Genomic DNA, 25,407 nt, shown 5'->3' with positions numbered 1-25,407 from the left:
TGATTGATTGTTGGTGTTTAACACCACTTTCAGTACTATTGTCTATATCGTGGTGGTAAGGATTGATTGATTGATTGTTGGTGTTTAACACCACTTTCAGTACTATTGTCTATATCTTGGTGGTAAGGATTGATGGATTGATTGTTGGAGTTAAACACCACTTTCAGTACTATTGTCTATATCGTGGTGGTAAGGATTGATTGATTGTTGGTGTTTAACACCACTTTCAGTACTATTGTCTATATCGTGGTGGTAAGAATTGATTGATTGTTGGTGTTTAACACCACTTTCAGCACTATTGTCTATATCTTGGTGGTAAGGATAGATTGATTGTTGGTGTTTAACACCACTTTCAGTACTATTGTCTATATCGTGGTGGTAAGGATTGATTGTTGGTGTTTAACACCACTTTCAGTACTATTGTCTATATCGAGGTGGTAAGGATTGATTGATTGATTGTTGGTGTTTAACACCACTTTAAGTACTATTGTCTATATCGTGGTGGTAAGGATTGATTGATTGATTGTTGGTGTTTAACACCACTTTCAGTACTATTGTCTATATCGTGGTGGTAAGGATTGATTGATTGATTGTTGATGTTTAACACCACTTTCAGTTCTATTGTCTATATCATGGTGGTAAGGATGGATTGATTGTTGATGTTTAACACCACTTTCAGTACTATTGTCTATATCGTGGTGGTACGGATTGATTGATTGTTGATGTTTAACACCACTTTCAGTACTATTGTCTATATCAAGGTGGTAAGGATTGATTGATTGTTGATGTTTAACACCACTTTCAGTACTATTGTCTATATCGTGGTGGTAAGGATTGATTGATTGTTGATGTTTAACACCACTTTCAGTACTATTGTCTATATCGTGGTGGTAAGGATTGATTGATTGTTGATGTTTAACACCACTTTCAGTACTATTGTCTATATCGTGGTGGTAAGGATTGATTGATTGTTGATGTTTAACACTACTTTCAACACTATTGCCTATATCAATGTGGTAAGGATTGATTGATTGTTGATGTTTAACACTACTTTCAACACTATTGCCTATATCAATGTGGTAAGGATTGATTGTTGGTGTTTAACACCACTTTCAGTACTATTGTCTATATCGTGGTGGTAAGGATTGACTGTTGATGTTTAACACCAACTTCAGTACTATTGTCTATATCGTAGTGGTAAGCAGTGTTCTCCCCAGGTATTTTGGATAGCATCACATTTGGCGTAAAAAAAATAAACTATTTTTTTCAATGTCATTTGTCGCGTCTTGGTGATGCTCTATTTCCTTTATGGTACAATGTTTATATTGTTCAATTCATAACTGAGAATACAATTAAAATATAACCATGATAACAGTTGTTTCAGTTTATGTTTTCTATATTCATTTATAGTTACTGTACAGAATTATTGTTTTCCTCTTGGGCCATATAACAATATATGTGTGGTTCTAGCAGAGACATATAATACAATATATGTCTCTGGTTCTAGTTACCCTACCTACCCAACTAAATGAATGAGTGAATGGTTTATTATAGTGCAACCTTTATATATATACAATACTAAATATCAAGTAAAAGAAAAGAAAGTATCATATAGCAATAAAATTTCAATTAAAAAAAAATTTTCATGTCTAAAAATTCATTGTTTCGTGGTAGTCAATGAATTAGTCCCAGTTGTTTCTTTATATCAAGGTGATAGATATTTTTAACAAAGTTATCTAACAAATAGTCTGTTAATGCATAGTTTTCTCTTTTTGGTATATTTTTTTCTGTCTGCTGTGCCATTTGTGCATCTGTAGTTATTATTGTGAAAATGCGGATTTTTGTCATATCTGGTCCGGTTCCAATCGGTAGTTTGCACAAAAGTAGTCAATGGCGGCCGGAGAAAAATTAACGAAAATAAACAATGTTTGACAAGAGATTGGGAACGAATGTGACGCTTTTGATGTATTAAATGGATGAAACATAAACTTAAGCCAACTTATTGAGCCCAAAACCGATATGTTCGCTCTCGATTAACAAGTAGTACCGGCGGAAGAGAAAGAAAGTAATTTTATGAAAGTTGTAAAAATAAACGACCAAACCTCATTTTTAAAGAGAAAAATCGTTTGTATCTTTGAATTTCCGTAATGCAAAACGTAGATTTCGAATTGTTTTATGATTACATTTTTTCCATGTCTTAATTTGCGATTGCAGACAGACCATGTGGTATTAATCATGTCACAAGTGTCAGCTTGGGGTATTCGTATCCAAACAGTTATCACCCAAAAGGCAATTAACACCTTTTTAATCACTCTTAAATGCCTCTATTGTCCGATTTCAAGGGATTACACTTAAAGGTGATATAATTTTTATGGTCATACGCGGTAATTAGATGAAAGTTCAAAATTTAGGACATGGATTTACGATATAGAAACAAGAAAAATAGCATCCTCAAAATGATCATAGAGTCGCGGAAATTATTATAGCATCACGGGAAAAAATATAGCGTCGCCGTACCACGACGCTAAAACGGCCTGGGGAGAACACTGGGTAAGGATGGATTGATTGATTGTTGGTGTTTAACACCACTTTCAGTACTATTGTCTATATCTTGGTGGTAAGGATTGATTGATTGTTGGTGTTTAACACCACTCTCAGTACTATTGTCTATATCGAGGTGGTAAGGATTGATTGATTGTTGATGTTAAACACCACTTTCAGTACAATTGTCTATATCGTAGTGGTAAGGATGGATTGATTGATTGTTGGTGTTTAACACCGCTTTCAGTACTATTGTCTATATCGAGGTGGTAAGGATTGATTGATTGTTGGTGTTTAACACCACTTTCAGTACTATTGTCTATATCAAGGTGGTAAGGATTGATTGATTGTTGGTGTTTAACACCATTTTCAGCACTATTGTCTATATCGTGGTGGTAAGGATTGATTGCTTGTTGGTGTTTAACACCACTTTCAGTACTATTGTCTATATCGAGGTGGTAAGGATTGATTGATTGTTGGTGTTTAACACCACTTTCAGTACTATTGTCTATATCTTGGTGGTAAGGATTGATTGTTGATGTTTAACACCACTTTCAGTACTATTGACTATATCATGGTGGTAAGGATTGATTGTTGATGTTTAACACCACTTTCAGTACTTTTGTCTATATCGTGGTGGTAATGATGGATTGATTGATTGTTGGTGTTTAACACCACTTTCAGTACTAATGTCTAAATCGTCGTGGTAAGGATTGATTGTTGATGTTTAACACCACTTTCAGTACTAATGTCTATATCGTCGTGGTAAGGATTGATTGTTGATGTTTAACACCACTTTCAGTACTATTGTCTATACCGTGACTGATTGTTGGTGTTTAACACCACTTTCAGTACTATTGTCTATATCGTGGTGGTAAGGATTGATTGCTTGTTGGTGTTTAACACCACTTTCAGTACTATTGTCTATATCGTGGTGGTAAGGATTGATTGCTTGTTGGTGTTTAACACCACTTTCAGTACTATTGTCTATATCATGGTGGTAAGGATTGATTGATTGTTGGTGTTTAACACCACTTTCAGTACTATTGTCTATATCATGGTGGTAAGGATTAATTGATTGTTGGTGTTTAACACCACTTTCAGTACTATTGTCTATATCTTGGTGGTAAGGATGGATTGATTGATTGTTGGTGGTAAACACCACTTTCAGTTCTATTGTCTATATCGTAGTGGTAAGGATTGATTGATTGATTGTTGGTGTTTAACACCACTTTCAGTACTATTGTCTATATCGAGGTGGTAAGGATTGATTGTTGGTGTTAAACACCACTTTCAGTACTATTGTCTATATCGTGGTGGTAAGGATTGATTGATTGTTGATGTTTAACACCACTTTCAGTACTATTGTCTATATCATGGTGGTAAGGATTGATTGATTGTTGATGTTTAACACCACTTTCAGTACTATTGTCTATATCGTGGTGGTAAGGATTGATTGATTGTTGATGTTTAACACCACTTTCAGTTCTATTGTCTATATCTTGGTGGTAAGGATTGATTGATTGTTGGTGTTTACCACCACTTTCAGTACTATTGTCTATATCATGGTGGTAAGGATTGATTGATTGATTGTTGATCTTTAACACCACTTTCAGTACTATTGTCTATATCATGGTGGTAAGGATTGATTGATTGATTGTTGATCTTTAACACCACTTTCAGTACTAGTGTCTATATCAATGTGGTAAGGATTGATTGTTGGTGTTAAACACCACTTTCAGTACTATTGTCTATATCGTGGTGGTAAGGATTGATTGATTGTTGATGTTTAACACCACTTTCAGTACTATTGTCTATATCATGGTGGTAAGGATTGATTGATTGTTGATGTTTAACACCACTTTCAGTACTATTGTCTATATCGTGGTGGTAAGGATTGATTGATTGTTGATGTTTAACACCACTTTCAGTTCTATTGTCTATATCTTGGTGGTAAAGATTGATTGATTGTTGGTGTTTAACACCACTTTCAGTACTATTGTCTATATCATGGTGGTAAGGATTGATTGATTGATTGTTGATGTTTAACACCACTTTCAGTACTATTGTCTATATCGTGGTGGTAAGGATTGATTGATTGTTGATGTTTAACACCACTTTCAGTACTATTGTCTATATCGTGGTGGTAAGGATTGATTGATTGTTGATGTTAAACACCACTTTCAGTTCTATTGTCTATATCTTGGTGGTAAGGATTGATTGATTGTTGGTGTTTACCACCACTTTCAGTACTATTGTCTATATCATGGTGGTAAGGATTGATTGATTGATTGTTGATCTTTAACACCACTTTCAGTACTATTGTCTATATCATGGTGGTAAGGATTGATTGATTGATTGTTGGTGTTTAACACCACTTTCAATACTATTGTCTATATCGAGGTGGTAAGGATTGATTGATTGATTGTTGGTGTTTAACACCACTTTCAGTACTATTGTCTATATCGTAGTGGTAAGGATGGATTGATTGATTGTTGGTGTTTAACACCACTTTCAGTACTATTGTTTATATCGTGGTGGTAAGGATTGATTGATTGATTGTTGGTGTTTAACACCACTTTCAGTACTATTGTCTATATCGTGGTGGTAAGGATTGATTGATTGTTGATGTTTAACACCACTTTCAGTACTATTATCTATATCGTGGTGGTAAGGATTGATTGTTGATGTTAAACACCACTTTCAGTACTATTGTCTATATCTTGGTGGTAAGGATTGATTGATTGATTGTTGGTGTTTAACACCACTTTCAGTACTAGTGTCTATATCATGGTGGTAAGAATTGATTGATTGTTGGTGTTTAACACCACTTTCAGTACTATTCTCTATATCGTGGTGGTAAGGAGAGATTGATTGATTGTTGGTGTTTAACACCACTTTCAGTACTATTGTCTATATCATGGTGGTAAGGATTGATTGATTGTTGATGTTAAACACCACTTTCAGTACTATTGTCTATATCTCGGTGGTAAGGATTGATTGATTGTTGGTGTTCAACACCACTTTCAGTACTATTGTCTATATCATGGTGGTAAGGATTGATTGATTGATTGTTGGTGTTTAACACCACTTTCAGTACTATTGTCTATATCATGGTGGTAAGAATTGATTGATTGATTGTTGGTGTTTAACACCACTTTCAGTACTATTCTCTATATCGTGGTGGTAAGGAGAGATTGATTGATTGTTGGTGTTTAACACCACTTTCACTACTATTGTCTATATCATAGTCATAAGGATGGATTGATTGATTGTTGGTGTTTAACACCACTTTCAGTACTATTCTCTATATCGTGGTGGTAAGGAGAGATTGATTGATTGTTGGTGTTTAACACCACTTTCAGTTCTATTGTCTATATCATGGTTGTAAGGATTGATTGATTGTTGATGTTTAACACCACTTTCAGTACTATTGTCTATATCGAGGTGGTAAGGATTGATTGATTGTTGGTATTTAACACCACTTTCAGTTCTATTGTCTATATCATGGTTGTAAGGATTGATTGATTGTTGATGTTTAACACCACTTTCAGTACTATTGTCTATATCGTGGTGGTAAGAATTGATTGTTGGTGTTTAACACCACTTTCAGTACTATTTTCTATATCGTGGTGGTAAAGATGGATTGTTGATGTTTAGCACCACTTTCAGTACTATTGTCTATACCGTTGTGGTAATGATTGATTGTTTGTTGGTGTTTAACACCACTTTCAGTACTATTGTCTATATCGTGGTGGTAAGGATGGATTGATTGCTTGTTGGTGTTTAACACCACTTTCAGTACTATTGTCTATATCGTGGTGGTAAGGATTGATTGATTGTTGGTGTTTAACACCACTTTCAGTACTATTGTCTATATCGTCGTGGTAAGGATTGATTGTTGATGTTTAACACCACTTTCAGTTCTATTGTCTATATCGTCGTGGTAAGGATTGATTGATTGATTGTTGGTGTTTAACACCACTTTCAGTACTATTGTCTATATCGTGGTGGTAAGGATTGATTGTTGATGTTTAACACCACTTTCAGTACTATTGTCTATATCGTGGTGGTAAGAATTGATTGTTGGTGTTTAACACCACTTTCAGTACTATTTTCTATATCGTGGTGGTAAAGATGGATTGTTGATGTTTAGCACCACTTTCAGTACTATTGTCTATACCGTTGTGGTAATGATTGATTGTTTGTTGGTGTTTAACACCACTTTCAGTACTATTGTCTATATCGTGGTGGTAAGGATGGATTGATTGCTTGTTGGTGTTTAACACCACTTTCAGTACTATTGTCTATATCGTGGTGGTAAGGATTGATTGATTGTTGGTGTTTAACACCACTTTCAGTACTATTGTCTATATCGTCGTGGTAAGGATTGATTGTTGATGTTTAACACCACTTTCAGTTCTATTGTCTATATCGTCGTGGTAAGGATTGATTGATTGATTGTTGGTGTTTAACACCACTTTCAGTACTATTGTCTATATCGTGGTGGTAAGGATTTATTGTTGATGTTTAACACCACTTTCAGTACTATTGTCTATATCGTCGTGGTAAGGATTGATTGTTGATGTTTAACACCACTTTCAGTACTATTGCAGGGGTTCAAATTAACATTTGGTACTGGAAGGTCCAGGACCTTTGACACTCAAAACTGAAAGGTCCTACTTTTACAGGAAAAATTTCATAACTCAATAAGATACAGATTAATGAGCTTTTGGAGTGAGGTTAGTTTGTTTCATCATATTTGAACTGCATGTGATGTTTCGTTTCTCATATAATGCCTAAATTGGCTATCCAGCAAATAAACAGTTTACAACCTTCAATATTGAAGTACTGCTTACACATCAACACCATTTTTGCACTGGATTTCAAGAATAAATTCATAGTAACTGAAGGGTTTCCCTTTTTTGCAATACTGTATGCAGTGTTGAAAAGAACCTTATATCTATTTAACTGATCAGGCTTACATTCTGCTTGAGAATACATTGTCCAAGTTTAGTGTCTGACAATTAATCTTTAGTCATAATTAGACTTAAAATTTGGGTCACTTTCATGGATCCACTGCTTTAAACAAGATAAATGCTGGGGTGTCACTTCGTATATTTTCATTGGGTCTATTTTAAGATTTTGTGTTCCCCTTACAAGTGCACTTTCTTTTTCTGAACGAGAGGGGAACTTCTGGCAGTATGTGCATGACATTAGACCAGTTGATTCATCAAAATATAGCCACGGTCGATCGATTTTCCTGAAGGGCTCCGTTCCCGTTTTTCACGATCGCATTTTTGGTCTTTAGTGAGATCTTCATTTGATTTCTTTTGAAGACGTTGAAGACACAGGCACTTGTTTCTATCCATGGGAAGGTTGAATATCCTTCCATATTTATGGATAGTCGACCTTCCCATGGATAGAAACAAGTGCCTGTGGTTGAAGACCGTTCATAATCTTCAGGCTTTCTCTTGGAAGACGTGACACCAAAGTGAAACAGACTCATTTTGTTCTAAAATGTCTAAATGATTAAATGATTTGTCACGTGACTTCTCGCAACTATTTATAACCTTGTGTTTCCAAGAAATACAAGGTTAAAAATAACTTTTATCACTCGTCGGCAAGGTCAGGGATGAAACATTTTTTTTTATCTCGATTTCAATAATAATATAAATATGGCTTAAAAATGACGATACAGATGGTTAAAAAAGGTCAGCAAAAATCATTTTTATTTCCTTTAAGATCGAAGGTCCGTCGGGCGTAGCTAGTAACCAAAACGAAAGTCCGATTGCAACAGTGGAAGGTCACGGACCTCGGACCACTGCTAATTTGAACCCCTGAACAAAGTTTAATTTTGGACCCTTTTGACCTCAATGTGGACCAATTTGATAACGAGGCCCAAAAATCAATAATCTAAATACATGGTTAGATTCAGTATATCAAAGAACCTCATATATTCGATTTTTGTTGACATCAAACAAAGTTTAATTTGGACCCAAATTTGGACCAACTTGAAAATTGGGTCCATAATCAAAAATCTAAACACATGTTTAGATTCAGCATATATAAGAACCCCAAGAATTCAATTTTTGTTAAAATCAAACTAAGTTTAATTTTGGACCCTTTGGACCTTAATGTAGGCCCCTTTTTGGCCCCGAATTCCTAAACGTTTTGGGCAATTATCCCCAAACTCAAACCCAGCTTTCCCTTTGTGATGGAACCTTGTAGTACAATTTCATAAAGATCCATACACTTACACACAAGTTATAGTCCTGAAACTAGAAAAATGCTTGTTTTTTGCCCCTTTTTTGCCCCTTATTCCTAAAATTTTGAGGAAATTGCCCCCAAAATCAATCCCAGCCTTCCCTTTGTGGTATGATACCTTGCAGTAAAATTTGAGAGAGATCCATACACTTGAACACAAGTTATTGTCTGGAAACTAGAAAAATGCTTATTTTTGGCCCCTTATTCCTAAACGTTTTGGGCAATTACCCCAAACTCAATTCCAGCTTTCCCTTTGTGATATGGAACGTTGTAGTACAATTTCAGAAAGATCCATACACTTACACACAAGTTATTGTCATGAAACTAGAAAAATGCTTGTTTTTTGCCCCTTTTTTGGCCCCTTATTCCTAAAATTTTGAGGCAATTACCAAAATCAATCCCAGCATTCCCTTTGTGATATGGAACCTTGTGGTACAATGTCAGAGAGATCCATACACTAACACACAAGTTATTGTCTTGAAGTTAAAAAAATGCTTATTTTTGGCCCCTTTTTGGCCCCTAATTCCTTAACTGTTGGTACCATAACCCCCAAAATCGATCCCAACCTTCCTTTTGTGGTATTGAACCTTATGGTAAAATTTCATAGAGATCTAATCACTTAAACTAAAGTTATTGTGCGAAAACCAATGTGTCTTCGGACGACGACTACGCCAACGTCATACCAATATAGGACCGCAAATTTTTTTTGCGGTTGTATAAAATTATAACAATAAAGATTAAAACAAAGCAGCTGATTTTCCACAAATGTATGTTTTTATTTTGAATGTTTATGTCTCCAAACAATGACTAATGGGACGCATATATAATGACTCTATTGATCAATGTTCCTGTCCTTATAATTAGCTTATGGTCTGTATATGTTACAGAATAGAGTAAATGTGCAATTAAATGAAGAAAAGAGAATAATGGGTGTTTAGATATATACAGAATAGTGAAAATTTGTATAAAAAATAAAGAATACAGAAAATGATGACCCAAGCACCGTACCCATCCTGCTACCAAGACCCTCTTAACTTTTCCCATAACTCAAAAGACCTAAACCAATAAATTCTAAAGTCAGAAGTATGTAGACATATCTTTAGTAGGTATCTCAAAACTAGGACAAAATCAAATTGAGTTATCTTTCTTTATTCAGGTGTGCTCCTTCTTCGGAGGATTATACACAGTACTCAGTAGAAGTAAATACGATCAACAATGGCATCCAGTTTTGTTATTTTCGTATCAAAATTGAGAGCAGGCAAAGACAAATCAAGTCTGAATTTACCATTTTTTATGGAATACAAGTAAAATGATGTGTTTTAATTAGTTATTGTGGTTTTCATCTTTCTGTCAATTACGTTTTCTTCATGAAACTACGGTAAACGTTGCAAATTGTGTTGCCGTATGAAAATTTCTTCAAATGAAATGACAAATGCCAACTGACCAATTCTATTTAAATGAATTAATGTTGATGATCATTAATGACCCCTCTGATAAACGGATTACCTGTAACAACTAATTATAACACCTGTTGTAACCGTTGCTTAGCTTGGGGTCGTAAACAAAGTCATAAACTTGTCGCCAGGTAAAATTTCTTACAATTAAATTTTTTTTCTTTTACCAATGTAAATGAAGATCGGTAATATTATCGTTACAGTCAAGAAATGAAACATTTTGACATAGGGAAATGTTGACGCCAGAAAAATCGCCAGCAGCCATATTTTGTCGCCGGATGAAAAAAAAATCGCAATTTGCGACATTAGCGAGGCCCAGCGCAGTTAAATATTTGAAACATAAAAGGTTTCTGACACAGAATAACTGTAGTCAAAGAACTTAGAATTGGTTACATGATTTGAATTTATATTCAATTTTTTGCTTTTGTGCAATACACTTTGCTGCTGCAAATTGCCCCCCCCTCCCTCCCCCCACAAAAAAAATTTAAAAATTTACCCCCCCCTTTTTTTTGCTTTTGTGCAATACACTATGCTGTTGCGTATTAACTGGTCTTCCTTTATACACATGCATTTCTTTAAACATGAAAAGCAGTGTAAGGGAGGTAATCAAAACGTTGTATTTGGATTACCTCCCTTAAACTGCTTTTAAATTGTCTTAATTGTTCATTATTCATTACTTTCTACATAATTTAAAAGCAGTGTAAGGGAGGTAATTCAAATGGGATAATATATTGTAAGGTTGGGCAAACCAAAGAGCACTGATAATTCAATTTTTGATGAAATCAAACAAAGTTTAATTTTGGAACACAATTTGGACCAACTTTGAAAACATGCCCAAAATCTAAAATCTAAAACACTGTTTGATTGGGCATATATTAATTCAATTTTAACCAACTTGAATACTGTGCCCAAAATCAAAAATCCTAATACACGCTTAGATTCAGCATATCAAAGAACCCCTAGAATTCATTTCTTTTTTGAAATTAAAACTAAACTTTAATTTGGGGCCCTTTGGACCTTAATATGGACCAATTTGAAGACGGCTTGCCCAAAAATTAAAAATCTAAATGCACGGTTAGTCTGCATATCAAAGAACAGCAATAATACAAATTTGGATGAAATCAAACAAAGTTAAATTTTGGACCCTTTTGACCTCAATGTAGACCAATTTAAAAATGGGGCTCAATATCTAAAATAGTAATACAAGGTTAGAACCCAAAAATTAAAGACTTTAAAATTAATCCCATTGAAATTGGTTTAAAGATTTGTCTTAATTTTCAACTGAAGATTTCCTGCTATTCCGCAATACTGTGCAATTGAAGATTTCTTGCTATTGTGCAATACTGTGCTATTGCGCAATACTGTGCTATTGTGCAATACCTATGCTATTGTGCAATACTGTGGAACTGAAGATTTCTTGCAATTGCGCAATACTGTGTGCGCAATACTGTGCTTTTGTGCAATTAAAGATTTCTTGCTATTGCCCAAATACTGTGCAATTGAAGATTTCTTGCTATTGCACAATACTGTGATATTGCCCAATACTGTGCTATTGCGCAATACTGTGCTGTTGCACAATACTGTGATATTGCCCAATACTGTGCTATTGCGCAATACTGTGCTGTTGCGCAATACTGTGCTATTTTGCAATATTGTGCAATTGAAGATTTCTTCTTGAAACTTTTCAAAAAATTTGAAATTTCAAAAATTTTGAAGAAAAAATATGAACCCCCAAAAAAAATTGAAAAAAAAATCCCCCCAAACTTTTTGAACCCCCCCCCCCCAGGAGTAATTACCCCCAAACTAACTCATTCCCAGCCTTCCCTTTGTGGTATGGAACCTTGTAGTACAATTTTAGAGAGATCCATACACTAAAACACAAGTTATTGTCCGGAAACTATAAAAATGCTTGTTTTTGGCCCCTTTTGGGGCCCTAATTCTCAAACTGTTGGTACCATAACCTCCAAAAGCATTCCCAACCATCCTTTTGTGGTATTGAACCTTCTGGTAAAAATCATAGAGAGACATTCACTTAAACTAAAGTTATTGTCCGGGAACCAAATGTGTCTAAGGACGATGATGCCGACGACGACTACACCGCCGACATCGTAGCATTATATGAAACCAAAAATTCTTTGCGGTCGTATAAAAAATGCTGAAAACTGATTACTTTCCTGAATTGTCTAAGTCAAAGGACCATAACTCTGCACAAAACTTCAGACCGGAACAAAATCAGAAATTGTTCTATAATTTGTCATGGTAAACCTAAAACTGTATACCAAATATCAAATCAACATCTGTAAGCATAACAACAAATAGTGTGGAAAACTGATTACTTCATGAATTTAAGAAGTCAAAGGACCTGCCATGTGAGGGACTCAAACTCATAACCTGAGTGTAAAAAGGCTAGTGATATAGTAGTTAGCTACGTAAAAGAATATTTGCTAAAATAGGACAAAGTTAATTGTAGGCCAAGCTAAAAATAGTTATACAATACAGTTATTTCCATTTCTATGCATTCTATACAAAATAAAAAAATGAGTATTTGACACAGCATAGGTTTATGACACAAAATGAATGTGGTCAAAGAAATGAAAAATTTGAAATTGGAAATTTACCTATTATGGTCCAATATCCCAAATCTAAGTACATTGTTAGGATCAGCATATTAAAGAACCCCAAGAATTCAATTTTTGATGAGATAATTATTAATTAAATCATTCCTGTTCAAAGGGAAATAACTCAAAATAAACAAGAGACCAAATGACATAGAAATTAATTATTAATTATACCATTTCTGTTCAAAGGGAAATAACTCAAATTCATATAGTAATAAAATGCTCCGCTGGGCGCAGCTTGATACGACCGCAGAGGTCGAACCCTGAACAGTTGGGGCAAGTATGGACACAACATTCAAGCTTGATACAGCTCTGAATTTGGATTGTGATTAAATATTTGACACAGCATAGGTTTCTGACACAGAATGAATGTGGTCTAAGAACTTTAATTTTTTTAATTTACCTATTATGGTCCAATATCCAAAATCTAAATACATGGTAAGATTCAGCATATCAAAGAATCCAAAGAATTCCATTTTTGATGAAATCAAACAAAGTTTAATTTTGGACCCTTTTGACCTCAATGTGGACCAATTTGATAACGGGGCCCAAAAATCAAAATACATGGTTAGATTCAGCATATCAAAGAACCCCATATATTCAATTTTTGTTGAAATCAAACAAAGTTTAATTTTGGACCCCAATTTGGACCAACTTGAAAACTGGGCCCATAGACAAAAATCTAAACACATGTTTAGATTCAGCATATCAAAGAACCCCAAGAATTCAATTTTTGTTAAAATCAAACTAAGTTAAATTTTGGACCCTTTGGACCTTAATGTAGACCAATTTAAAAAACTGGACCCAAAATTAAAAATCTATATACACAGTTAGATTTGACATATCAAAGAACCCCAATAATTCAATTTTTGATGAAATAAAACAAAGTTTAATTTTGGACCCTTTTGACCTCAATGTGAACCAATTTGATAGCAGGGCCCACAAATAAAAAAATCAAAATACATGGTTAGATTCAGCATATCAAAGAACCCCATATATTCAATTTTTGTTGAAATCAAACAAAGTTTAATTTTGGACCCCAATTTGGACCAACTTGAAAACTGGGCCCATAGACAAAAATCTAAACACATGTTTAGATTCAGCATATCAAAGAACCCCAAGAATTCAATTTTTGTTAAAATCAAACTAAGTTTAATTTTGGACCCTTTGGACCTTACTGTAGACCAATTCAAAAAACTGGACCCAAAATTAAAAATCTAAATACACGGTTAGATTTGGCATATCAAAGAACCCCAATAATTCAATTTTTGATGAAATAAAACAAAGTTTAATTTTGGACCCTTTTGACCTCAATATGAACCAATTTGATAGCAGGGCCCACAAATAAAAAAATCAAAATACATGGTTAGATTCAGCATATCAAAGAACCCCATATATTCAATTTTTGTTGAAATCAAACAAAGTTTAATTTTGGACCCCAATTTGGACAAACTTGAAAACTGGGACCGAAATCAAAAATCTAAATACATGTTTAGATTCAGCATATCAAAAAACCCCAAGAATTCAATTTTTGTTAAAATTAAACTGAGTTTAATTTTGGACCCTTTGAACCTTAATGTAGACCAATTTGAAAACTGGACCCTAAATTAAAAATCTAAATACGCGGTTAGATTTGGCATATCAAAGAACCCCAATAATTCAATCTTGATGAAATCAAACAAAGTTTAATTTTGGACCCTTTTGACCTCAATATGAACCAATTTGATAGACGGGCCCACAAATAAAAAATCTAAATACATGGTTAGATTCAGCATATCCAAGAACCCCATATATTCAATTTTTGTCGAAATCAAACAAAAGTTTAATTTTGGACCCCAATTTGGATCAACTTGAAAAATGGGCCCGAAATCAAAAATCTAAATACATGTTTAGAATCAGCATATCAAAGAACCCCATATATTCAATTATTGTTAAAATCAAACTAAGTTTAATTTTGGACCCTTTGGACCTTAATGTAGACCAATTTGAAAACGGGACCCAAAATGAAAAATCTAAATACATGGTTAGATTCAGCATATCAAAGGACCCCATATATTCAATTAATGTTGAAATCAAACAAAATTTAATTTTGGACCCCAATTTGGACCAACTTGAAAACTGGGCCCGAAATCAAAAATCTAAATACATGTTTAGATTCAGCATATCAAAGAACCCCAAGAATTCAATTTTTGTTAAAATCAAACTAAGTTTAATTTTGGACCCTTTGGACCTTAATGTAGACCAATTTGAAAACTGGACCCCACAATTAAAAATCTAAATACACAGTCAGATATGGCATAACAAATAAATAAATGTGGTCAAAGATTTTACAAATCTAATGCGCCATACTGTGCAATTAAAGATTACTTCTTGAAATTTTTCAATATTTGAAATTTGAAAAAAAAATAATATTTGAAGAATAATTCTTTTTAATTTCTGAAATCTGAAATGAGAAAAATTTGACCCCCCACAATTTCTTTTTACCCCTCCCCCCTCCCCCCCCCCCCCCCCCCTCTTCCCCCAAAAAATTCTTTCCCTCAAGATATGGTCATAATCTCAATTCAAATTTCCAATGGAATTTGCAACCATAATTATCCATTCAAATTTACCACAGTGCTATCTTATTCTATTTTATAATAGAATTTAAAATATGGTGTCAAATCTTTCATTTGGATTTTTTTGTAAAAAAAAAAGATGCAACATTTGCAGATATTTTTACTGGTCTTCCTTTATAAATATGCATTTCTTTAAACATAATTTAAAAGCAGTGTAAGGGAAGTAATCAAAACGTTGTACGTGGATTACCTCCCTTACACTGTTTTAAATTGTCTTAATTGTTCATTAACCATTACTTTATACATAATTTAAAAGCAGTGTAAGGGAGGTAATTCTAATGATGAATTTGATTTATCTCCCTTACACTGCTTTAAATTATGTTTTGTACTAAAGTATTTGTCCATATAAAAATGCTTGTTTTTTGCCCCTTTTTTGGCCCCTAATTCCTAAAATTTTGAGGCAATTACCCCCAAAATCAATCCCAGCATTCCCTTTGTGATATGGAACCTTGTGGTACAATGTCAGAGAGATCCATACACTAACACACAATTATGTCTGGAAGTTACAAAAATGCTTATTTTTGGCCCCTTTTGGCCCCGAATTCCTTAACTGTTGGTACCATTGCCCCCAAAATCAATCCCCACCTTCCTTTTGTGGTATTGAACCTTATGGTAAAATTTCATTGAGATCCATTCACTTAAACTAAAGTTAGAGTGCGAAAACTAATGTGTCTTCGGACGACGACGCCAACGCCAACATCATACCAATATACGACCACAAAAATTTTTTGCGGTCGTATAAAAATCACTTTTGTTTCTGAAAGGTCTACAACTCAACAACGAAAAAAGCTAAAATGGTGAAAATTAAACTTGACCTTCATTTAGTCACAGGAAACAACATATCTTAATTTGAAAAGATTTCGTCAAAGCGTTTTCATGTTAATGAACGGACACTGTTTGGCAGCCACCCCCCCCCCCCCGCCCACCGCCGTACATCTCCAAATCAAAAACCAAAAAACAATTTATTATTAAAAATTAAGAAAACTTGCTCTCGTCTTGTTTGCTCTAGAATATGAAATAAAAAACATCTGCTAATTTTGTTGAATATTGAAGAAATCACATAATAATAAATTCCTGAATTGAAACATGACAACTAAGCTTAGTTAAAAGCTTGTTAAGTGTGGATTTAGCGCCCCAATTATATGATGTTGTCGAATCAAAATGGTGATAACAAATAATTGCATTAGAATTTTAAATTGTTTGTTTAAAACCAATTTTGTAAGATTTCTCTCCTGAAGTATTTTGGTTTTGCGGCATTTGATTTCTTAGTTTTATATTTCTTTATATTTTGTAACTTATTTTCTACTTGATTCATTCTAAGTGTAAGCGTTTGTAATTCAACACCATATCTATCACTATATGTACCTGTAAGTATTCCATCACTTCTTTATACTGGAGAGATTTATATTCTGCTGCTAGATCGTATGGCGTCTGACCCTGAAATACAGACAAATCTTTATATTGCTTTCACCTGTTACAAAGAAGGCTTCTGTAACACATAATATCTTACAATTAGTAAGACCAGTAGCAGCTGAGTGGTGATTTTTTTTATCTTAACAGATGCTAACCATATATATATAACTCATGAGACGACATTTCGATTATTTTTCACAATTTTGTGAAGACTTTAAATAGGCTTTTAACTCTTTTTTTTTAAAGAATCAGAATAAAAGTTCCATCTGTCACCATTTGGTCCTGTTATTTTCTTTGCAGTCTGAAGATTGGTAAATGCATCCTAATGTCTACATGAGGTGTGGATGAGTTTGGGGGTCTTCATTTTTAACTATCTTTTCTAATTTTGTGGGCACATTATTCACAGTTCTTTATATTTTTAACATCCCAATATTATTCTCTATTTTTTATATTTTTGTACCCAATCCTTTTCTATTCATTAATTCTACCCATCCAAACCCTCCTATATCTGTATACCCCATCCAAACCCTCCTATATCTGTATTACCTATCCACACCCTCCTATATCTGTATACCCCATTTAAACCTTCCTATATCTGTATACCCCATCCAAACCCTCCTATATCTGTATACCCGATTTAAACCCTCCTATATATTTGTATTACCCATCCGAACCCTCCTATATCTGTTTTACCAATCCAAACCCTCCTATATCTGTATACCCAATCAACACCCTCTTATACCTGTATTACCCATCCAAACCCTCCTATATCTGTATACCCCATCCACACCCTCCTATATCTGTATACCACATCTACATCCTCCTATATCTGTATTACCCATCCAAACCCCCCTATATCTGTATACCCAATCCACACCCTCTTATATCTGTATACCCCATCCACACCCTCCTATAGGGAAAACGGTAGTATTTATTCTGCCATAGGCGACAATACTAACATTTTCTAAATTTACCACTTTTTATAATAAAAACCTGGACAAAACAGTTATATGTGGTGTTAGTACTTTATTATTCTGTTTTAAAAATTGAGGTCAAATGTATCATGACCAACTTCCAATGGAGCTTGTTTATGTTATCCATGCCCACCTTCATTTTACACCAAATTTATGAAATTTTGGAAGTCTTTTCGAACAATTCTCTAGAATATATTTCAATGGGTTTCAAAATTTATATTGTAAATATACACACTGCAGTTATTCATAGATAAAAAAAAATATATATATATATTGTACCCTAATAAAATCTCAGGTCATAACGCTTACGAACTTTTTTCCAGCTGAATTTAAGTATTTTAGGGGACATTTTTTTATATTTTAAAACAAGCAATTTCCAAACCATGAAAAGTAATGGTAAAGTATTAACTGAAAATAATTTTGAACTATTATTATCAATGCACTTCTGGCTATGATAGATTAATGTTTAACACTTTAACAATTTCCTTGATTATATTCAATTCACAAGTCACAAGGAGCTCAGTATGCATCTATCATGTCTATCTGTAGAGTTTTATACATTATTTCTAGAGATGAAGATGGGGGTTATTAAAGACCTTGACTGGCTATACAGCCCTCACACGGTAGTTGATATTAGAGTATAATAAAAAAAAGTTAAACATTTAAAGGAAGTAGAGATGAAAAAAACTAGATATCATTGAGATGGGAGCCATCTCTGTGGGCCCGGTGAGAATAACATGTGGTAAAAAATTTGTATCTTTATCATTGGACATGGGGTTGTCAACTGAAACCAAAGTTTATGACCTTGACCTTTGACCTAGGAAGATGTATATAAATTATGACACACCCTATGGTGTTGGTTTATATACATGTCAAGTATAAACTTTGAAATCATAACAGTTCTCAAGATATAGAGCGGACACGATCTTTACCATAGGACATGGGGTTGTCAACTAAAACCAAAGTTTTTGACCTTGACCTTTGACCTAGGAAGTTGTACATACATTATTACACACCCTCTGGTGTTGGTTTATATACATGTCAAGTATAAACTTTGAAATCATTCCAGTTCTCTAGATATAGAGCAGACACAATTTGTTACAGACGGAAGGACAGACAGACGGATGGACAGATTGATCACTATAGGGCGTCTGCCATTCGGCGAGGCCCTAATAATTTTCAACTATTTATTTTCTAATTGTTCTAAGGTAGAAAAATAATAAGTAATATTCTCATATGTATTTGCATTCAATTTGTTTTAGATTTAACCTTTTTTACAAAAATAAACACAAATTTAAGGAGTATATTGTGAAAGGTGACAAAAAGGTGAAGTAATTAAATTTTTTGTGAAACAACTTTGAAATACACAAATTATTTTTGACCTAAAGCTAAGGTAATTGGTGTTAATTAACAGTGTGTTTGACACCAAAGCTGTCAAATAAAGCCATGCACTGAAATGGGTCACTTAATTTGAGTTTACACAGCTAGTTGAACTTCTTGTAAAGGAAGAATTACGAATTTGCCGGTATTTCAAAGGAAATCAGTCTGAAGGCTAAAGAATCCGGGTGAAAACGGGGTGAAAAAATATTTAAATGGGTTTCAAAATTTATATTGAAAATATACACACTGCAGTTATTCATAGATAAATAAAATAAAGTTAGAGAACGGAAACTAAAAATTCAGCAATTTTTATGTTTATAAAGGGACATAACTCAAGAATGGTAAAAGTGTTCTCACCAAATTTTGTACTTAATCTGTATTATGTAGTAATAAGCATTGTGTATAAGTTTCATAACATTTGGTTGAGGCAAACTAAAGTTCGAAAACGAAAACAAAAAATTTGTACTTGATCTTAGTTTTGTGGTAATGAATATTGTGTATAGGTTTCATAATGTTTGGTTGGGGCAAACTTAAGTTACAGAATGGAAACTAAAAATTTTGCAATCTTTTGATTTACAAAGGGGCATAACTCAATAATGATTAAAGTGACACTACCCAAATTCAACTTGATCTGTGTTTTATCAGTGGAAGTAAAAATTAAACATTGCTTTGTATAAAGCATTGATTGTAGTTGATTCAACTATAATCATGGACAAAGGAATATAACTCCAATTTCAAAAATTAATTGATATTTAGAAAAAAATAAAAATTTTGCAATTTTTCCATTTATAAAGGGGTATAACTCTAGAACAGTAAAAGTGACGCCACCAACATTCAAACTTGATCTGTGCTTTACTAAAAATTTTGCATTTTTTCCATTTATAAAGGGCATAACTGGAGAATGGTTAAAGTGACCCCACCAAAATTCAAACTTGATCTTTATTTTGTGGTAATAAGCATTGTGTATATGTTTCATAAAATTTGGTTGAGGCAAACTTAAGTTAGAGAATGGAAACTAAAAATTTTGCAATTTTTCCATTTATAAAGTGGCATAACTCTAGGACGGTTAAAGTGACGACACCAAAATTCAAACTTGATCTGTGTTTTGTGGTAATAAGCATTGTGTATAAGTTTCATAACATTTGGTTGAAGCAAACTCAAGTAAGAGAACGGAAACTAAAATTTTTGTAATTTTTCCATTTATATAAAGGGGCATAACTCTAGAACGGTTAGAGTGATGCTACCAAAATTCAAACTTGATCTGTATTTATTGGTAATAAGCATTGTTATAAGTTTCATAAAATTTGGTTGAAGCAAACTTAAGTTAGAGAACGGAAACTAAAAATTTTCCATTTCCATTTATAAAGGGGCATAACTCTAGAACGGTTAAAGTGACGCTACCAAAATTCAAACTTGATCTCAGTTTTGTGGTAATTAGCATTGTTTATGAGTTTCATAACATTTGGTTAAGGCAAACTCAAGTTAAGAGAACAGAAACCAATTTTGGGACGCACGGACGGACGTACGTACGTACGTACTTACAGACGGACAAGGGTAAAACTTATAAAAATATATATTGTACCCTTACATCTAATCACAGCGCTTCTAAGTTGACTTCCTTCACCTGCCTTGGGTACACAAAAGGCCAACCTAAAGCCGGGAAGATGTAATACTACTTTTTTCTCTATATCTGTATACCCAATCCCCATCCTCCTATATCTGTATACCCCATCTATACCCTACCCAATCCACACCCTTCTTTATCTGTATACCCCATCCACACACTCCTATATCTGTATTACCCATCCACTCTTTCCTATATCAGTATTCCCCATCCACACCCTCCTATATCAGTATATCCAATCCACATCCTCCTGTATCTGTATTACCCCTCCACACCCTTCTCAACCTCTATACCCCATCCACACCCTCCTATATGTGTATACCCGATCCACATCTTCCTATAGGTGTATACCCTATCCATCCCCTCCTATATCTGTATTACCCCTCCACACCCTACTCAACCTCTATACCCCGTCCACACCCTCCTATATGTGAATACCCGATCCACACCTTCCTATAGGTGTATACCCTATCCATCCCCTCCTATATCTGTATTACCCCTCCACACCCTTCTCAACCTCTATACCCCATCCACACCCTCCTATATGTGTATACCCCATCCACACCTTCCTATTCCTGTATATTCCATTCACACTCTCCTATATGTGTATACCCCATCCACACCCTCCTATATGTCTATACCCCATCCACACCCTTCTATATGTGTATACCCCATCTACCCCTTCTATATCTGTATTACCCCTTCACACCCTCCTAAACCTCTATACCCCATCCACACCCTCCTATATGTGTATACCCCATCCACACCATCCTATATGTGTATACCCCATCCTCACCCTCCTGTATGTGTATACCCCATATACACCCTCCTATATCTGTATACCCTATCCACACCCTCCTATGTCTGTATCCACACCCTCCATAAAACTTTTTCATATCTTAAGTTAAATTTAAAGGATCAGATGACTTTTGACTATTGCCTTGAAAAAGAATCAATTTGACCAAATATATCTCATACATCATTTTAGTGATTCATTACTTAATAGTAGAACAATGGTCATATACTATAAAATATTACCTTATGTGATTTAACCAAGGGACTGGCACCTCCTTCTACCAGACATCTTGTAACCTGTAGATATCCATACATAGCAGCCCAATGTAAAGCTGTGTATCCACTCATCTATAATATAACCAAATAACATGTAAATATTATGGACAATACTTTGTTATCAATATCAATAATATACAACATATCCTACAACTGACATTAAAACTTGTCTGATAAAGTGGACAATGTTGTGTAATAAATATAAACAAAATATATATCACATGAATCAGTGGTCAAAACTGAATAAAATGACCAGTCACACTTGTATTTATATTCTATATAAGCAATAAATAAACATGTTTTGTTGTGAAATGTCAAAACTTCCATTAAACCTGATATCTTAAAAAAAAAAAAAAATTTCAAGAAATGCGTAAAATAATTATATCAATGGATTCAGTAGAACAAAACAAGTAAAATGAGACCCCACTTTATATGATTGTTACAAATATTTATTCATTAAACCTGTCTAATTAACAACAGGATTTAGTGTAGATTCAGTATAATTATTCATTTTAATAAAATATTTTTTTTAAAGAAACATAAAAGGAGAAATATTTTCTGATTCAGAACAATAATATGAGTAAAATGAGACCCCACTTGATATAATTATTACAAATATTTGTTCATTAAAACTGTCTGATTAACAACATGATTTTATGTTGATTAATAGTAATGTGATCAGACTAAGTAGATAACATACTTCTGTGGTGTTGATCTTACATCCTGTATCAATGAGAAGTTGACAGACCTCCAGGTGTCCTTCCTCGGCAGCCAACATTAATGCTGTCAATCCATACTCCTGGAATAATACAACTGACATCAAAACTTGTCTGATAAACTGGACAATGTTGTGTAATAAATATAAACAAAATATATATCACATGAATCAGTGGTCAAAACTCAATACAATGACCAGTCACACTTGTATTTATATTGTACATAAACAATAAATAAACATGTTTTGTTGTGAAATGTCAAAACTTCCATTAAACCTGATATCTTAAAAAAAAAAAAAATTTCAAGAAATGTGTAAAATAATTATATCAATGGATTCAGTAGAACAAAACAAGTAAAATGAGACCCCACTTTATATGATTCTTACAAATATTTGTTCATTAAAACTGTCTAATTAACAACATGATTTAGTGTAGATTCAGTATAATCATTCATTTTAATAAAATAATTTTTTCAAAAGAAACATAAAAGAAGTTATATTTTCTGATTCAGAACAATAATATGAGTAAAATGAGACCCCACTTGATATAATTATTACAAATATTTGTTTCATTAAAACTGTCTAATTAACAACATGATTTAGTGTTGATTAATAGTAATGTGATCAGACTAAGTAGATAACATACCCTATCTGTGGTGTCGATCTTACATCCTGTATCAATGAGAAGTCTACAGACCTCCAGGTGTCCTCTCATGGCAGCCATCATTAATGCTGTCAATCCACCAACCTGGAATAATACAACTGACATCAAAACTTGTCTGATAAACTGGACAATGTTGTGTAATAAATATAAACAAAATATATATCACATGAATCAGTGGTCAAAACTGAATAAAATGACCAGTCACACTTGTATTTATATTCTATATAAACAATAAATAAACATGTTTTGTTGTGAAATGTCAAAACTTCCATTAAACCTGATATCTTAAAAAAAAAAATGTTTTCAAGAAATGTGTAAAATAATTATATCAATGGATTCAGTAGAACAAAACAAACAAAATGAGACCCCACTTTATATGATTCTTACAAATATTTGTTTATTAAAACTGTCTAATTAACATCAGGATTTAGTGTAGATTCAGTATAATCATTCATTTTAATAAAATAATTTTTTTAAAGAAACATGAAAAGGAGAAATATTTTCTGATTCAGAACAATAGTACGAGTAAAATGAGACCCCACTTGATATAATTATTACAAATATTTGTTCATTAAACCTGTCTAATTAACAACATGATTTTGTGTTGATTAATAGTAATGTGATCAGACTAAGTAGATAACATACATTTGTGGTGTCGATCTTACATCCTGTATCAATGAGAAGTCTACAGACCTCCAGGTGTCCTCCCATGGCAGCCCACATTAATGCTGTCCATCCTCTACCCTGGAATAATACAACTGACATCAAAACTTGTCTGATAAACTGGACAATGTTGTGTAATTAATATAAACAAAATATATATCACATGAATCAGTGGTCAAAACTGAATAAAATGACCAGTCACACTTGTATTTATATTCAATATAAACAATAAATAAACATGTTTTGTTGTGAAATGTCAAAACTTCCATTAAACCTGATATCTTAAAAAAAAAATTTTTTTCAAGAAATGTGTAAAATAATTATATCAATGGATTCAGTAGAACAAAACAAACAAAATGAGACCCCACTTTATATGATTCTTACAAATATTTGTTCATTAAAACTGTCTAATTAACATCAGGATTTAGTGTAGATTCAGTATTATCATTCATTTTAATAAAATAATTTTTTTAAAGAAACATGAAAAGGAGTTATATTTTCTGATTCAGAACAATAATATGAGTAAAATGAGACCCCACTTGATATAATTATTACAAATATTTGTTCATTGAACCCGTCTAATTAACAACATGATTTTGTGTTGATTAATAGTAATGTGATCAGACTAAGTAGATAACATACTTGTGTGGTGTTGATCTTACATCCTGTATCAATGAGAAGTCTGCAGACCTCCAGGTGTCCTCCCCTGGCAGCATTCATTAATGCTGTCCATCCATCCTCCTGGAATAATACAACTGACATCAAAACTTGTCTGATAAACTGGACAATGTTGTGTAATAAATATAAACAAAATATATATCACATGAATCAGTGGTCAAAACTGAATAAAATGACCAGTCACACTTGTATTTATATTCTATATAAACAATAAATAAACATGTTTTGTTGTGATATGTCAAAACTTCCATTAAACCTGATATCTTAAAAAAAAATTTTTTTTCAAGAAATGTGTAAAATAATTATATCAATGAATTCAGTAGAACAAAACAAGTAAAATGAGACCCCACTTTATATGATTCTTACACATATTTGTTCATTAAAACTGTCTAATTAACAACAGGATTTAGTGTAGATTCAGTATAATCATTCATTTTAATAAAATAATTTTTTTAAAGAAACATGAAAAGGAGTAATATTTTCTGATTCAGAACAATAAAGTGAGTAAAATGAGATTCCACTTGATATAATTATTACAAATACTTGTTCATTAAAACTGTCTGATTAACAACATGATTTAGTGTAGATTCAGTATAATCATGATAACATTGATAATAGGTATGTTTCACATTCAGTGTTGTGTTTGATAATAGGTATGTTTCACATTCACTGTTGTGTTTGATAATAGGTATGTTTCACATTCAGTGTTGTGTTTGATAATAGGCATGTT

At 33.3% G+C, this 25,407-nt stretch overlaps 1 protein-coding gene across 2 annotated transcripts in view; it reads right to left on the bottom strand.

The window, feature by feature from the left end:
• LOC127731864 (uncharacterized) overlaps positions 1 to 22,853 on the bottom strand; it is a 74,371-nt gene extending 51,518 nt beyond the window's left edge. Inside the window, exons 1-3 of one of the 2 annotated variants that reach the window (XM_052240729.1) lie at positions 22,658 to 22,853; positions 21,925 to 22,029; positions 16,861 to 16,932 (exon numbers count right to left, since the gene is read on the bottom strand). In XM_052240729.1, the coding sequence (XP_052096689.1) occupies positions 16,861 to 16,932; positions 21,925 to 22,029; positions 22,658 to 22,777 (297 nt within the window). In that variant the 5' untranslated portion in view covers positions 22,778 to 22,853. Of the gene's footprint in view, positions 1 to 16,860; positions 17,680 to 18,195; positions 18,448 to 21,924; positions 22,030 to 22,657 lie in introns of those variants that run through there. The other variant, XM_052240730.1, reaches the window with a different exon arrangement.
• Positions 22,854 to 25,407: the final 2,554 nt, after the last annotated feature.

This window comes from Mytilus californianus, unplaced genomic scaffold (genome assembly GCF_021869535.1).
Source record: "Mytilus californianus isolate M0D057914Y unplaced genomic scaffold, xbMytCali1.0.p SCAF_21, whole genome shotgun sequence".
Classification (NCBI taxonomy): Eukaryota; Metazoa; Mollusca; class Bivalvia; order Mytilida; family Mytilidae; genus Mytilus; species Mytilus californianus.
The sequence above is the reverse complement of the archived record's forward strand: the minus strand, read 5'-3'. Positions and strand labels throughout refer to the sequence as shown.